This window comes from Corvus kubaryi, unplaced genomic scaffold (assembly GCF_017639235.1).
Source record: "Corvus kubaryi isolate FWS band 111438036 unplaced genomic scaffold, C.kubaryi_AGA036_p1.0 72, whole genome shotgun sequence".
NCBI classification, from domain to species: domain Eukaryota; kingdom Metazoa; phylum Chordata; class Aves; order Passeriformes; family Corvidae; genus Corvus; species Corvus kubaryi.
The window spans coordinates 5,607,975-5,623,790 of record NW_024582060.1 but is presented as its reverse complement, the minus strand read 5'-3'; the positions used below and the strand labels follow the sequence as shown (position 1 = coordinate 5,623,790).

The 15,816-nt window shown below is 38.8% G+C and overlaps 1 protein-coding gene across 20 annotated transcripts in view; it reads right to left on the bottom strand.

The window, feature by feature from the left end:
* SOX5 (SRY-box transcription factor 5) overlaps positions 1 to 15,816 on the bottom strand; it is a 609,758-nt gene that overhangs the window by 204,277 nt on the left and 389,665 nt on the right. For 19 of the 20 annotated variants that reach the window (XM_042050099.1, XM_042050094.1, XM_042050095.1 and 16 more), the window contains one exon: positions 9,474 to 9,684. In XM_042050099.1, the coding sequence (XP_041906033.1) occupies positions 9,474 to 9,684 (211 nt within the window). Of the gene's footprint in view, positions 1 to 9,473; positions 9,685 to 13,290; positions 13,511 to 15,816 lie in introns of those variants that run through there. The other variant, XM_042050110.1, reaches the window with a different exon arrangement.

Sequence of the window (15,816 nt, the reverse complement as noted above, 5' to 3'; positions counted from 1 at the left end):
CCTCCAGCCCCCAACCCCAGCTCTTCCCTGCAAAACCTTGAAGCCACCACTCCTGTTGACACCTTTTACCCCATGCCACAACCCTGTTGCCACCTGTCAGTCACAGCTCCATTTGTCTCCAGGAGGGTGAATAAAGCAGAGGGGGAAGGAAGAAAGTGGGAGGACCTCTGCATTGATTAGAAATGTTTGGGGTGGGAAGGAGAGGGGGGGAAAGGAGGGAGAGAGAGAGAGATGGAGATAGATTAGAGGGTAACAAAACTGGAGAGGAAGATAAACAGAGCCAAAAAGAAAAATGTCCTTTGTTCATTTAAATGGCTCTCTGCTCCCAAGCCCTCTGCATGACTAATGCCATGCTGTGGTGTGTAAACCTCTTGGGCACATAACACAAACAAAGCATAACTCGGCCTGAACAAACAAAGGCCTAAGCAACAGTGATTGAATTCATCTTAAAACAACAAATCAATTCTTCCCTATTAATGCCCTAAATACCAGCGTAGGAGCACTGTCCTGTTGTAATAAACAGCCATGTGTTCAATTACCGTCTGTTTTCCCAACTACTGCTCTCTCCAGTAATTACACCATGCAATGCATTCTACATTGACATTATATTAATGTGCTGGGAGGAGAGATCTTAAATAAGAATTAAATCAAGGCTAAACATCTCAGAAAGCCTTACCAAGTCACACAACTGCTAACAGGGCATTCTCCAGCAGAAAGCACAGCCTGATTTTTCTCTTCATTCACTTTTCACTTTCATCCTCTAGCTAAATAAATAAATTAAAACACAAGGTTGAAAGAGCTCTATTGCCCTAAAGACCAGGGCAGCACATCATTCATAAGCTCTCTAAAGTCCACTTCACCTGTACAAGAAAACTCCCCAATCAGGAGCAATTCCTAAGTATCAGCTTACCTCACATCAGCCAAACAGCAGCAACAAAACCCCTTCAACAACAGACAGGTGACAACAAAGTGGAGCAAGAAAAACAAAAGCAGAAAACTTTACGGACTGAGACAAAAGCAGGAGAATAGAAGTTTAAGAAAAGGTTTCTTACCCTTTTGCAGAACCGTCAAACAACTTCTACTGACTACTGAATAGCACACATCAAACAGACCAAACAAAAGATATGATGAAAGACATATTTACCCGTGCAGGGCTCCTTCCCCCCACCTCAACCTTTCTTTCCTTTTCACGTACACCCACACTGCACCATTTGCATTGTGTTGTTAAATAACCAATAGCAACCCAGAGGAAACACTGGAAGGGTTTCTATGATGCTGTCGAGCACCAGACAGATGCCTAGCAGTGTCAGTATGTTCTTTACATTTGGGTTGTGCCAAGGTTTGAAATTAAAAATAAAATAGGAATAATAATACTGGGAGAGGAAGAGAAAGATGGCAGTGAGTTAGTGCATGGATGTACAGTAAACTTTTAAATCAATGGAATATCATCCTACCTGCTGGGTTTTACTTCAGCAATTTGAACTGTTACAGAATTAAATAAATAGAGCTTTTCATTTTGCTGTGTACTGGACTGCAAGAATTTTAATAGAAAGTGAAGCAGAATTCTGGGGTGTACCAACTGCAGATTTCTAGGCCCTCTAGAACAGACTCCGAGGTCTCTGGTACAAAGATAGGCCAAGTACATCTAATGCATGATAACCTTCCAAAATCTGCTCCAAAAAAAAATGCCCTAGGTGCTGCAAAACTTTGCCAACTTGAGGCTTCAGAAGGCAGAGAAATTTGCACATTTGGAGGAAATAAAATTTTGAAAGCTTTTCTGACTAATACTACAGATTGCCCTCAAAACCACAGTGTGTAACATTCAGATATATTTAAGTGTCTTTATAACAACTGTTCATTTGTCCTTCTCAGGTCATTAGAGACAAAAACACCCCCAAAACCCTCACCAGGTTTTGAAACTCATTTTTGTTTGACTAGTTCGCATTTTTTCATTTTAGCTGCCAAACCAAGTCAGGGGAAAAGCTGTTTCTACCTGACCCAAAGTGTTTTATTTAATCGTAATTGAAATGTTTTCATTTCTCTTTCAGATTAATAATCTTAAACATTTTCATTTCCAAACAAACATTTTGTCTAAAAATGTTGACTGTTCCAAATTTTCTACTATTTTTTGGCTAAAATTAACTTGCTGAATTGCTAAATGCTATCAGTCCTTAATTACTGTGTAACAGGTTTTAGGGTGCTTAGGGCAGAGAGTTCCCCCCAACTCTCCTTTATTTGGTTTTTGAGCACTTTTTGAATTCATACGTAATAGGAATCATACACATATAGCACATTTTCTCCTGAGGCAATGCAGAAACCACAATACAATTAAACTGTATGAGAAAGAAAGATGCTGAAAGGAATTCTATCTTCCCAGTACAGCTTACGCACAACGCAGGAGATGTATACAGATGTGTAAAGCTGGCAACCCTCAAACCACCTTAAAAATGTCAATGTTAAACAGACATGTATCTAATAAAAGTAAGCAACAGCTCCAAACTTAAAGAGTGTTTTTACAAGGCTACTTCATTAGCTAAACAAGCAAGTGGGAGTTGCTGCAAATGTTGCTCCTTGCTGTACTAGAGGCTTTCCCTTGCTTCTGGTAAACAGAAGACACAAGACAGCCTTGTGAATAGCTCATGGCACAGACTGAGATCTAAAGCTAATCAGACAGGATGACAGGTCATCTTAATCAACTTCAACAGCCAATCCACATGCTCGTCCCAGCTCCTCACCTCTCCTTCCCCCATTGCTCTCTCGCTCATTTGGCTGTATTTCCCCCTTCCCTCACTTCCCACAAATTGTGCTGTTAAGAAAGAACGAAGGGAGCCCTTCAGGTCTCAGCATCCCGGGCGCAGGTGGTGGGGAAAACTTTGAAGTGTGCTCTCCACTAACTCTAGAGCTGGCCGTGCCTCCTCCATAAGCAGCTCTTATTAAAAAAAAGACCAAGCATCCACTAGAACAAAACCAAGCAGGCCTATTTAATTAGGGCAAATGCTTGATATCCACTTCTTCATGTTAAACCACACAGTCACACAAGCCTGGGAGGTCTGATTAATTTTAAAATGCATGATTGTGACAAGTGCCTCAGGGGTAAGAGAAAGGGGAAAAAAAATCGCACAAATCCTGCTAGCTCGACAAACAGGTTTCAGCTAAATGGTGTGTATGTTGCCCAGATTAAGATGTTACTATTCAGTAAGGGCTTGAACCTTTAATATGAGGGACAAGAGGCCTGAGAAACAGGTGGCTTGCTCTTCACTCTTGAATAAATGACATCCCCGAAAGCTGCGGCACATGAGCACACAGAAGGAGCTGGCACACTCCTCCATGTACATCTGGGTATTACAGTCTGGGGCAGAGGTTTCTCCAGCAGTTATCCAAGGACTGTAATGAAGGTCAGAAAGCTAATGGCTTTTCCAGGGGAGGGGGAAATGAAAAATAAAATAATAATAATAAAAAAATTTTAAAAGAACGAGAGCACACAAAAAACTGCAAACTGATCTAGGTGGAATACAACAGGGGAAACACACAGTAAAGTGATGTGGGGGCAAAAGTGACAGCAAGTTTTGAAAACCCCTACTGATATGAATCACAGTTGGTGAGGAGTCTGGCTACCTGGGGAATAAAGGGCAGACAGGAGACCAAAGAATTATTTTTGCCTTACTGAACCACTTTTATGTTGTGTTGTTAAAGATGGGAAGTGAAAAGAGAAAGCATTTTGCTTTGGCTCCTGCTTGTTCAGTATTATAGAGTGAACATAACCTAGAAAGAAATTTTAATTGTAGAGATTCATCAGAGAAGACTTTCATTCTGAACAGGGGAGGGGGAGAGGGACTGCATCTTCTCTCCAAAAGCACAAGTTTTCTGTATCTCACTTGACCATAATGCTTTCTTCTATATTTAAGATGCTGTATCAGCACCTCAGATGCCTTTATCAAAAGGAAGAAGAAAAATCCAAAAGCTAAAAACCTTTGAGGATGTAAGAAGAGAAAGTTGGAAGGGAATCTAAGCAAATTTTGAAAACATCCATTGAAATAAACCGTGACTATCAGGCTAAACTGTTGGGAAGGAAAACACTTAAACACTGAAGGCAACAAATGAATAAACTTCACTTTGAGCAAGTCAGAGCTGGCAAGGCTTCAAACTAGGCTACCTCTGTTCTAGAGTTAAAGCACTTGTTAATAAAGATTTAAGCTACAGTATTTAACAGGGCCTTCTCTTCACATAGGCCTATTTCACAAACCTAATCCTTCAAATGTTGTAATTGGTTTTTTTTGTATCAGCAGTATATGAAGGCATATTTCCATATGGCAGGGTCTTTGAAAGAAGCACATGGAAGTTTGATGCTGGCCTGCTCTACAAGAAAAGACACATTTTCTGGTGACAGACTGCAGAGATGAACATGGAACCACAAGGCACCTGAAGCTTCCCTCCACAGCAGCAGGAGTGTATGAACAAAACTTGAAAGTACTCAACTGCAAAGTACCCTTGTTTGTCCTTCAGTGGAAAAGCATTACAAAGCCTCTTCAACATGTACTCTGTCAAAGGGGCAGTGAAGAACCAAATAAAAGAATTTTAAACCTCAACCAATTACAGTATCCTTAGGCCTTTCCCGACTCCGTGCACTTTATTTCTTCCCATCTCATGAGATGTGATTTAAAAACAAGAGTCTGCATTTCAAAGGCCACCCTTCTTGTGCCCCTGAATGGCCCGTGCTGGAATTTGTGGCTTAAAAAGAGGGAGACCTCTTGATTTTTTTTTACAAGATTTGCTGATTAAAAATTTGATAATGTTAGGAGATACTTCAACTACAGAGCCTGAATTCAGTATGGCTCACTTTTATAGGTTACAGAACTGCTTGAAGAACAGTCATTTAAATTACCACATTAACAGGTGTTGTGATTTATGATGTAAACTTAAACATCAAATACAAATAGCCTTTGGGGGATGTTCAGAAGACAAAAATCATGCCCAAGAGGCTCTTCTCATTCCTTTTTTCACGACAAGTAATTACTTATAGTATTGCTGCCCACTATAATACATGAAGATCTAGTACTCACATTGCCTGTTAAAGCTCTGCAAACACATGTATTCCCTTCTTACTAAACAGCTGAGATTAATTGTTCCCCCTCTGATGACCAAAGGACTGCAAGATCAAAATTTTGGAGCAGGAAAAATATGAAGCACAATAAATGAATAATTTGTGTGTGTGTGTTCATATATATTTATGTCTAAATACATATATTTTATACATATGTGTGTGGGTAGGTATGTATATTTGTGTACGTGACTTCACAGAAAATTCAAAGTACTCGTTTAAACAGCCCAACTGAACTGAGTTTCAGAGGTCCTTACCAAGGAAGAATGAGCCATGCAGATGAATGCCTGTACCCGCACAAGCTCATGTGTTCAGTCTCTGTTGTCAGATAGCTGTTCATATGATCCTTCTTTATACAGAACTCCTACTAATTCCATACAACAACATGGATCTGGCCTCAGAAGACCCACTGATAAGGTTTTAAAGACGAACAGATACATAACCTGTTACAAATATATACTGCCAAAATGGAAAAAGAAGATTGATTCTTAATGAAAATTAGGAGATGTAAAGAATCAAAGAGTACTCCAGCTTACTCTAAAAATAAGAAGGAATTTACTTGTTTGCCTCTTTCTTTTCCAGAAGCCAAGCCATACATTTAGGGGAAAGGCTACAGAGATTTCAGAGATTTAATTTTCCACAAGCACAGGCCATAAATTAAAATACAGCAATCCAATCCCATTAATAGTGCAAGGAAAAGCTAAGTGGTTGCTTTGGTCTTTTCTTTCACAAACTTGTGTCAAGCTCAGTGACTTCAAAGAGATTTCCATTTCATTTCTACAAATGAGGAGAACAGACAGACAGAGAGTCTCTGCCATCCTCTGATGCCTGAAGAAAACAGAAGAAAAACATGCCTGTATCTCATTCTCCTAATGATTTTAGCTGCAAAAGGAATCCCATGGTTGGCAGACGACCCTCGGGGCAAGGGCTTGAGGTCTGCCACAGTGTATAAGGCTTCTCCAAACCCACTCCATTATCTTCATTATTGTATACCAGGAATAAAAAGGGACTGACTCGTCTTCTGAAGCTCAAGTTAGAAAGGACAGAATGTTTCATGTAAAATAACATTGTGTGACTTCAGTAATAGGTTTATGCCTTTGGGGGCCTAATACTAAAGCTGCATATAAGGATTTTCCACAGAATTTGAGAGAAGAAAAATGAGCACTGTATTAGTAATGAGTAAAATTCCACAAGTTTTAGATTCACTGAAACACTTACATCTCTGTGTCAGCATGACTCATTGTCAATCACATACTTTCATCCAGCAACAGGAAAATGGCAAAATTGGGGGGGAGGTGGGGGAGGGGGAAGGGGGGTAAATCGTGGAGCTTTAGAGCTAAGTATAAATCCCTATAAAAACAACCTTCCCCCCCCATATCTAAGGAGGAAAAGGAAGTGATGAGCTTTTGGAAAATTAGGTAGCATGGATTCCTACAGGGCACATTCACCAAGGGCATATATACAACAAATCTACATGAAAACCATTTATATGAAGAGTGATGCTTCCCTTATCAGCTCACGTGTGAGTACAGGGATGTGTTTACATATGTGCATATGTACATGTGTGCATTGGTGCACTCTGAGCCGTATGTTTAAAATGTAAAAATTCTTGTCCTTTACTGACAAAATTTACTAAGTTTTACTTTTATTTTCTAACAAACATAATTTAAGAATACCGCTTACCTTGTGTCTATAAATTTTCTTAGAAACAGTCAAACCTGTTATCAATATTTTGGAATATCTCACTTGTCCTTAAAGACCATTTCAGAAAAGAGAAGCCCTGTCCCGGCCTGATAGGAGGTTTAAATTGAGACCTAAAGCTGTCTATCCAGCCCTTCTCTTTTTTCTGATTTTGAAGAAACAGGCCATTTGAGAGAATGCTTCAAAAGCACGTTTCCCACAGTAATTCAGAAGACTATTTCAAACAATAAAAAGAGAGCAAACACAGCCCATTGTACAAGTTAAATAATATATAAACTTTTGAGTACATAGAGAAATGGGAATCTGGCTCATATCTGGTCTTTGGAAGATTCACAGGAAATTGATTTAATTAAACCTCAACTACTGGTGCAAATGTTTCCCTTTCTTCCCAAAGGGAAATAAAGTATTATATTATTCTTGTTGACATAATGCAGCAAAGCTTAACCAAGATTCTTGATCTCCATCTCACAAAGGTTTACAAACTAGCAAGACTAAAAATCATTACTGAAATATGCATTTATCACAAATTGCTGCATTTTTACCTACATGTACTATCAAAGATTCCCACTTGTAACATCTTATTCACAGAGAAATTCATTAATATGCTAATTACCTGACTAGCAATCAGTGATGACTGACAATTTTACTTTAGCACTACATGAAGAAGACATGACAATAATTTTCTGCTGGAGTTCAAGCAGAGAAGACACTGTATTGCATCAGTATATAACTCATTTAGGGAGAAAGACTTGCATTTGTCGAGGACCTTTAAGAACAGTCTTGCCATCTGCACCCAGAAATATATATTTTTTAATTAGCCACTCTAAAAACAACCATGTTGGCTGAAGGGAAGGGGGAGGGAGGCTTGTCAAAATGATGTATTTGTCCCTCACTACCTTTCAGTGCTCTTATGCAAGTCTAATTTTCTTCCTAGCCAGCTCACCTCTCTGGCCTCCTTTTGTTTCATGTCCCATTTCCCATTCTCTTCTAACTTCTGAACTTTTGTTAGTTCGCTTTTAAGGAGAAAGGGAAAAAAAGCTCAACTCTTTCCTATTCATTTTTTCCTGGATGGGGAGTAAGCAGAGACATGAATATGGCACCCTCATAATGATTTAACTAGGTCTTAATGAAATTTTCATCACAACCTGCTGTTCAATTTAATGGCCTTTGAAAGACAATAGAACAATGGCTAGAGGGAAGAAAAGATTTTTTGTTGCATGCATTTGCAAAGCCCAACATTCAGTTGCTCCCCCTCCTCTCTCTCCCAATCTCTTCACAAAGCTGTAGATCTTTTGTTTGTACTGTATATTTTCATTTTAGTAGAGCTGAGATAATGCACAAGCTCTGTAACCATTCTCATGTCTATCTGTGGCCTTTCCTTAATGGAGTTTGTGCAGCTTGTACAACCTCATACTCAACAGAGTATTTATACATTGCCCAGAACTCGCTGTTCTTTCCTCTCTCAGATAAAAGCCTGGTCTCCTTCCCACCCATTCCCCCCCGATCTTTTCCATCCAAAGGCACCATGTATGTTATGGCACTGACCGTTATGTCAACCTAAAAGCAAAAGAAATCCTGTAAGTAATATTAAAAAAATGCTTAGACAAGTAATTTGTTTCCCAGCAGATCCTTACTGCATACTCCAGTCAAGAAAAGCCTCATTTACAATCCTGTCATGCTTGTGTATGTGCCAGCGTGTTTGTATCCATACTTTCATTCTAGTATGCAAGGTTGTCCTAAGATTTTCTTGTAGGTGCTGTCACTTCATGCTTCAGCACTGAGATTGGCCCTGAGAGCCCTGCTTTAAAGCATCTGAAATAGATTTGCACAACAGGATAGGTGAGTGTAAATGAAAATAGTGTCTCATTACTGTGCACTAGGAAACAAGGCTCAGTATGTTCATACAATCGGCTCGCAGTGCCCCGAAAAGGCAGCTGTAAGTAGGCATGTGGATATCTATGGAGAACATGATGAGAACTTCATCTTCCAGTCAGGACTTTGACTCTGCCCCAAACAGGCAAAAACTAAAAATCTTCATCTTTCATCTTAGTCTCAGCCCACAGAGCACAAGTGCTATCACCACCAACGGGAGAGAGGGTCTCAAAAAGACACCAGTCCTCCAGAAATGACTCCTATAAGCCAAAGCTGAAACTTGCTGGCCACACATGATGCAGGGAACACACGCATTCTCTCCGTCTGTACAGCACCTGCACTACAGATAAACAGAGGATAATGTGTCCCACACAAAAGCTTTCATGAATTCCCAATTTAACTTCTTACCTTTCAAATAATGATGTGAACACTAGATCATGTCACAAAAACATTGATATTGATGATAATATTTCTTTCAGCTCTAGGAATGGGGAGAGGGGAGTAGCGGTGTAAAAGCCCCCAGGTGATTAAAAGTAGCTCAATGCAGGCATACTGAGGAGATTGCAACTGTAACAAAAAGACCTCTAGACTCTCTTTTTTGGGAAAAGCTAAAAATGTTAGCTATGATGGGACACTGACAAAATCTACCTCTAATGTAGACAAGAACGGTAACATCTTAAATTCTGCTAACCAGGAAAAGCGAACAGAGCAGAAAATGGCAAGACTAAAAAGTATATGTATCCAAAGGATCTGCAGAAAAGAAAAGAACACAGAAAATTTTGGCCAGTTTCCCAGGCCTTACCTTCTGGCTCGTTTTTGATGAGCTCTTCCATTTTCCTTTGCTTCAGGGTGTCCACGACATCCGCGAGGCTCCCCTTGCGCCTCTCTGGGGTTCCCAGGGCTGTGCTGGACAAGGACTCTCCACTCTGACGCCCACCTTCTTCTGCCTTCAAGGGTGAGGTAGATGAGTTGTGCGGGGCAAATGAAGACATCACTTTATTGCCATCAACTTCCTGAAAGGGGAGAAAAACAAGATGAAACATTTCTTTCTTTTCTTAAAGAAGGGGGAAAAAAAAAAGACGGAAAGAAAGAAAGAACAATCCTTTGTTCTTTGAGTTCATTGCTATTTGTTCTTCTCTTGAAACCTTTAAAAAAGGCATGCAATGCTTCAAAAGCACCCAGAACAAAGCCTATCCATAAAGCATAAACCAAGATTACAGGCCGGAAGGAACAAAGATCAGCTTGCAAGAGAGAAACATAAAATACAGTTTTTCCCTAATTGAGAAGAAGTGTTGTTCTCATAGGTTTCCTAATAACAATGGTATTGATTACCTTTAATTGTTTGTTCTTTTACAGCTCTCTTTCTAAAAAAACCTTCAATTTTTACAAGGACCATTAATTTCCTGACTTTATAAAGTGCTTAATGCCTTGATTGGCTAGTTGTTGTAAGAAATAAAATAGTAACCAAACATTAAATGTCCTTCACCATATGACATGTTTTTACTCACAGTTCAAGCATTTCTCCCATCTATAAAGGATGAAGCAATTGCTTTCTGTTTTCTAATTCTATTCTCTTCTGTCTTAAACCTTCACTTCTTGTAGAAATAGTATTTTTCACAAAGGTGGTCCTAATGACTTTCCCTGGCAGCACAATGGCAAAGCTCCGTGACTTCCTGGAACACGCACACAACCCTCCTCACGTGAGAGTCCACAGAGGTCTACTCATTAATTTTAACGGAAAGCAAAACTGGTTCCAGCATCTTCAGACTTGCCTTCATTAATGTGAGAGCCTTCTCCTCCACATCTCCTCCAACATAAAGCAACGTTCTCTGCACAAATTCCTTCTCCTTTCATGTTTGTTATACTCTACCTGTCTGTACACATCTCCCAAACCCATTTTTTCCTCTGCTAATATATGCCATCTGTACCTGAAAAACTTAGGTCAATGTCTCCAAACAAAGCTTGCTGCAGAGTAATACACTGCATAAAATATAATGCTGTAAACATGCATAGTTTTTATTTTGATGTGATTTTCCAGGATTTTTTTTCACTGTCCTATTACCTTACATTTTTGTACTTCAGCTGTTTAATGAATATTATTTCTTTAAAAAGCCACTGGATCATCTTGTGATGTGAGTTACAGACTTGGTTAAAAAAGTCTTAATTTTTACATTGTTTTCATTTTTTCATTTCATTTCAGAGGGTATGACCGTGATACATATATCTATAAATATGCACACACATCGTTTTTAATTATTTGTGTTATAATTTTCTTTTTTTTTTGAGTAATTTTGATGTCTCTGCTCTAATAAACCACAGTACTTCAGAAAAAAAGATATACTTTATAAATAGAACATAAATTGCTAAAAATTATTTCAATAAAATTTGACTAAAGCTACACGGAAGACATGCAATAAAGGAAATATATTTGTTTCTACAGGCTACTTTGTTGTGGCAAAAAGACTACCTATGGTTAAGAAAACTTTTAATGCAAACAGTTTTGAGCAGCTTGAATGTGTTATACTAGTGAATAAATTCCCTAACAGAATCGGATTTAACTGAGATTACAATCTGGGCCATCATATGCCCCAAAAACCAAACCTGGTGATGTTAATGACAGACTTTCTACTGACGTCAATGAGCTTTTGACCAAGCCCTAAAAAATTTTCCGACTCCAATAAACAGAAATGCTCCTTTTCTTTTTCTTGCAACTCCCTCCATTTCTGTTCTGCAGTTGGAAAATTCCTAGTTGCTAACACCGGACTACCAAACTTAGCTGAACCCAAATGCAATTTTTTTCCCATATAAAGACTTGAATAAACTGATTTTTTAACACCAATCTAAACAAGCAAAATGGTTAACTTCAGCATCAGTTCAGATTTTATCTAAAACTCTAAACCATTATCACCAAGTGGCAATTTTTTTCCTACACACAAGGCTATAAAAGAGGAAATATCTTGAAAGCTGCTTTCTTATTCACACTTTGAAACAGATAAGCCAAATATCATCCTTAGTTACAGTTCTTAAATCTACCTATGCCATCAGTTACATACAGAACAGCGTGTTTCTTCATTTTACCAGGAACTAGTTTCTTGTTTTAATCCAAAGCAGGTCCCAAAGACTTTCACTCCTGTTTCTGTGTGTCACATATTGATCACAGACATAAAGTACTTGTGAAAGTTGCCTAAACCTCAGGTATCACCCCTGCTGTTTTCATGTACATTTGGGGTACATGCAAGTGGGGTTTTTTATGTACAAATATATTCTGAGTATAAAACCAGTTTGGTATAAGAGAAGAAGCATAAGAACCCAAGATTGAATGATTATGTAAAGTAATAACAGAGATATCCTCCCACTACAATGTTGGCTAAAAGCATTTATAATACCACAGTTAGGAAGATTTCATAGCTGAATAAAAAAGGAAAGGGAAGTGTTTTTTAAAATGGCAAATTATATACTAAAATATACAATCAAGAAACCATCGCCGTAAAAGAAGTTTCCTTAGACCACTCTGGTTAGGTGTGCATGTATGCAGTGTTTGCATATCACATACATGGCTATTTATACACTTCTGGGATTTAAGACACTCAATCAAAACACATATACAGTAGGGGAACAGCTGCAATCACATCTCAGTGGGCTAAATTACACTACCCCAGTGAATTATTCATTCAGAAAGATCTGTAGCAATCACACATCCATTGCGTGATTTGCAATCCAAGAGGAATCCTCTCCTTTCTGTACTGGTGGATGAGAGCACACCCCAGCTTCTGCTGCTGATGACACTTCAACATGTATCTTCCAGCATACTAGCTCCAGAATCTGCTTTCTCACAAGCCCAGGATCTTTTTATTCTGTCATTCACAAAAACAATGCGAAACATGCAACAGTTATCTTGGCTTTCAGTCCATGTCCCTCTCTTTTACTTTATTCTTTCTTATGCCATTACTGGGAGAAGTGAAAAAGCTCCCAGTGGGTCTGGATTTTTACTTGTAGCATGTAAAAGGAAAGGATACTTCCACCACATTAAACCTGCTTGTGTCAATGGTTGCATAAAGCTAAGAAACTTCTAGTAAAGAAAATCCTCTGATACGGCATACAAGAGTTTAACTATCCCCCTGAAAACACTCAGAGAAATCCTTAATGGCAAGAAAGATATGTCAGCAACAGTCTAAAATTAATCCCCTGAGAAGAACTTCCCTCCCAACAAGTGAGATTTAGCAGGTTCTTTTTTTAAAAGGACAAATTGACATGACTTTCTTCAGTTTAACTGAGAGAAAAGCAACAACACTGTAATGTGGTATTAAGGAACATCAATATCTACTACTGACGTTTTAAAATTAAGTCCATCAAGCCACACACAAGACCCATCTCTCAGCCACCAAACAGTGGACAAACACTCTTTTCCTAGAGAACAGTCTCTCTCAGCTGCGTAACCATTTCACCTGTTCAAGTTTGATTACATTCCAGCCTCCAGCACTGTTAATCCTGGTAACACTTTTATGCAGTCAGCAGCTGCTTGGTGGATGGGGCTCTATTGTTCATTTGCATTGTGAATTGCTCTGCTAATGTGTGCTGGCCCAACATTCCCTCCAACTCTGAGCTGGGATCGTACTCACCAACACCTGATGCTGCTGATTCTTGCTTTTCCCACTTCAGAAAGGCAGACAAGGACCTACACAGATCTTGCTGAAGCAAACACTAGGCCCTTCTTTCCCCCCCACCAACAGCAACAAAAAATGGGACCGGTGCACATTACGTGTCTTCTGCTTCTGTTCCAAGCTAGAATCCACAGGAAGACTTGTTCATTTACAAGAAAGTTGCCTTGATATTGCCAAACAGCTTTCCACCTATGGAGGAAATACCTCTTCCAAGGTTTAATGATAAAACAGGCTTCTGCCCTTTCAGGATGAGGTCAATAATCTTCCTTTGTTAATCTTGGGCAAGCTTTACTTAATCTAGCCCCCTTGTCACCTTTGTGATTGACAGGAAAAGTCACGTCACTGGACAATGGACTTGTCCTCACTGAGCAATATATTTTTTAAAGATTACACAATGTTACCCTTGCTCTCATAAAAAGTGCAAACATTGTGCTGTTAAAAGAAACTCTTCATTCCAGCTGTATCTTTCAAATTGTCTCTCTCTGTTTCCAGGGTCCAAGGGAGGCCTATTTCAGTTCTTCAGAGAAACATTTAAAGGCTTAATGAAAAGAAACAGGTTGTACTTGGTGAGATTTCCAAAATATCTCTTAGTGCTCTAAATAGATCTCATCTACTCCTTCCTCATCTAGAGATGCACATTACTCCTGTCTGCAATTAAACTCAGACAGAAAACTCTGCTTCTGTGACATAAAAATTTTGTCCCAAACCAACCAAGAATCGAAGCAGAAGAAAACTGAGAACTAAGTCTGAAACTGTTAATTACCACCATATGGTATGCATGAAGTCTGCATCTGCAGGGAAAAAAAAAAGAAAGATATAATGAGAATCAAGCTGCTGGTTTTGCAGCCAAAAACACCTGGAATAAAATACCTGTGTCTTTAAAACAAGCATAGATATTGTCTGATTTTAAGAAGCCTGTGATCCTAAAAGCAACCAAAAAGGTTCTTTTTTTCAAAGCTGGAATTTTGCCCATAGTTCACTCTTTTAGAATGTGTAAGGAAGACCAAAGGCAGGGTTTTTTTCTCTGTTTTCTACATTAGACATGTAGGCCCATCTATTTTATAGTCTCCATAGTGACCAGGAGGCTGGTAACAGTATGACATAAGAGATAATCAGAAAACAGAATACTTCACACTTCTGAAGACAAATGATTCTCCAGCAATTTAGTACTGTTTCCTATTTTTTAAAATTTATTTTCCCTAACAATATTTTAGGAAATGAGTATCTATGTGTAAGATTCAACAGCAAAGCTACTTCAAGTGAGAATCTGGAAGCTGTAGAAACACTTCCATTGCCCACAGGAGGCCCACCAGCAATTATGAGAAAACTCAACTTGACATTTCCAGTACTTGTTAAGGTTTAAAAGAAACAAAACAGACACAAAATACTCACAAAGCAAGAATGATCTTTAATTTTTTCTTAACCTTCCATTTACAATCCTTGCCTTAATTAATGTCATTAACTTACTTCAGGAGCCTAAGTGCCATCACCTTTCAATGGGAATCATATTTTCAAACCACTTAAGTGATTTGGAAAACTCTCTCCTTCTACATTCTGTGTCACAGGGGCTGCAGAGAATGTATTGCCACAAACCTGACTGGTTTAAGGTGGCTGTCAACCTGGCACCTTCAGGAAGATCAAACACATAAGGCTTCCCAGTGAACACTGTGTTTCTCACGTTACAATTTCCTTCCATCTAGCTTATATTTAAATAGGTCTTTCATCTGTAAGTCTCCACGTAGTAAAGTTGCTCATCAGTGGTGGCAAAGAATGATCCCAAGGAGATTTAAAAGGAAACAGTGGAGGATACAGTAAGCCAACAGGAGACTGTATAGAAGGTCATAGAAGGGAAAAGCAGGTGGAAGAGGATAAATACATCATTAGGAAGTAAGAACTGACACATAACCCAAAGAGGGATATGTGTGGGGAAGGGCATCATAAAAATAAACCTGGAAAGATGTACATCCAAAGGCTACGGGTCTGCAATTAGATCTATGCAAACCAACCACTATCCTTATACCGATTCTTTATTTTCCTAGGACTGGTTTTAATGATTACAAGGAAATGAAATGAGAGTGAATAAGTTAGTGAATGGATCAGAAGAGTCAGCTGAAGGGGCCATTGTGGCAGAGAGCTAAGAATTTTACCTGAATTAGGTGAACTAAACACAGTGAATAGAGAGGCACATTTTTTTTCTTTTTACTGTGACCATGCTACCATCAAGAGAAATACATTCAAATCAAATACTGATTTGGCTTTACTGACACAATGTATTTGGAACTCCATGACCCGTATCTTGGAGGTACTACCAATTATTAGACTTACAGAATCCTGACAACATCTTGTTCTCCCTCTAAAACGTTAAAATTTCGCTTGGTAATGGAATTTTATTTATTTTTAGCAATTACTACTAGCTCTTGTCCTTCAGGTTTTATTTATTTGACATCAAGTGCTGTATCTAATTAATAACCTCTTTTTGATGAA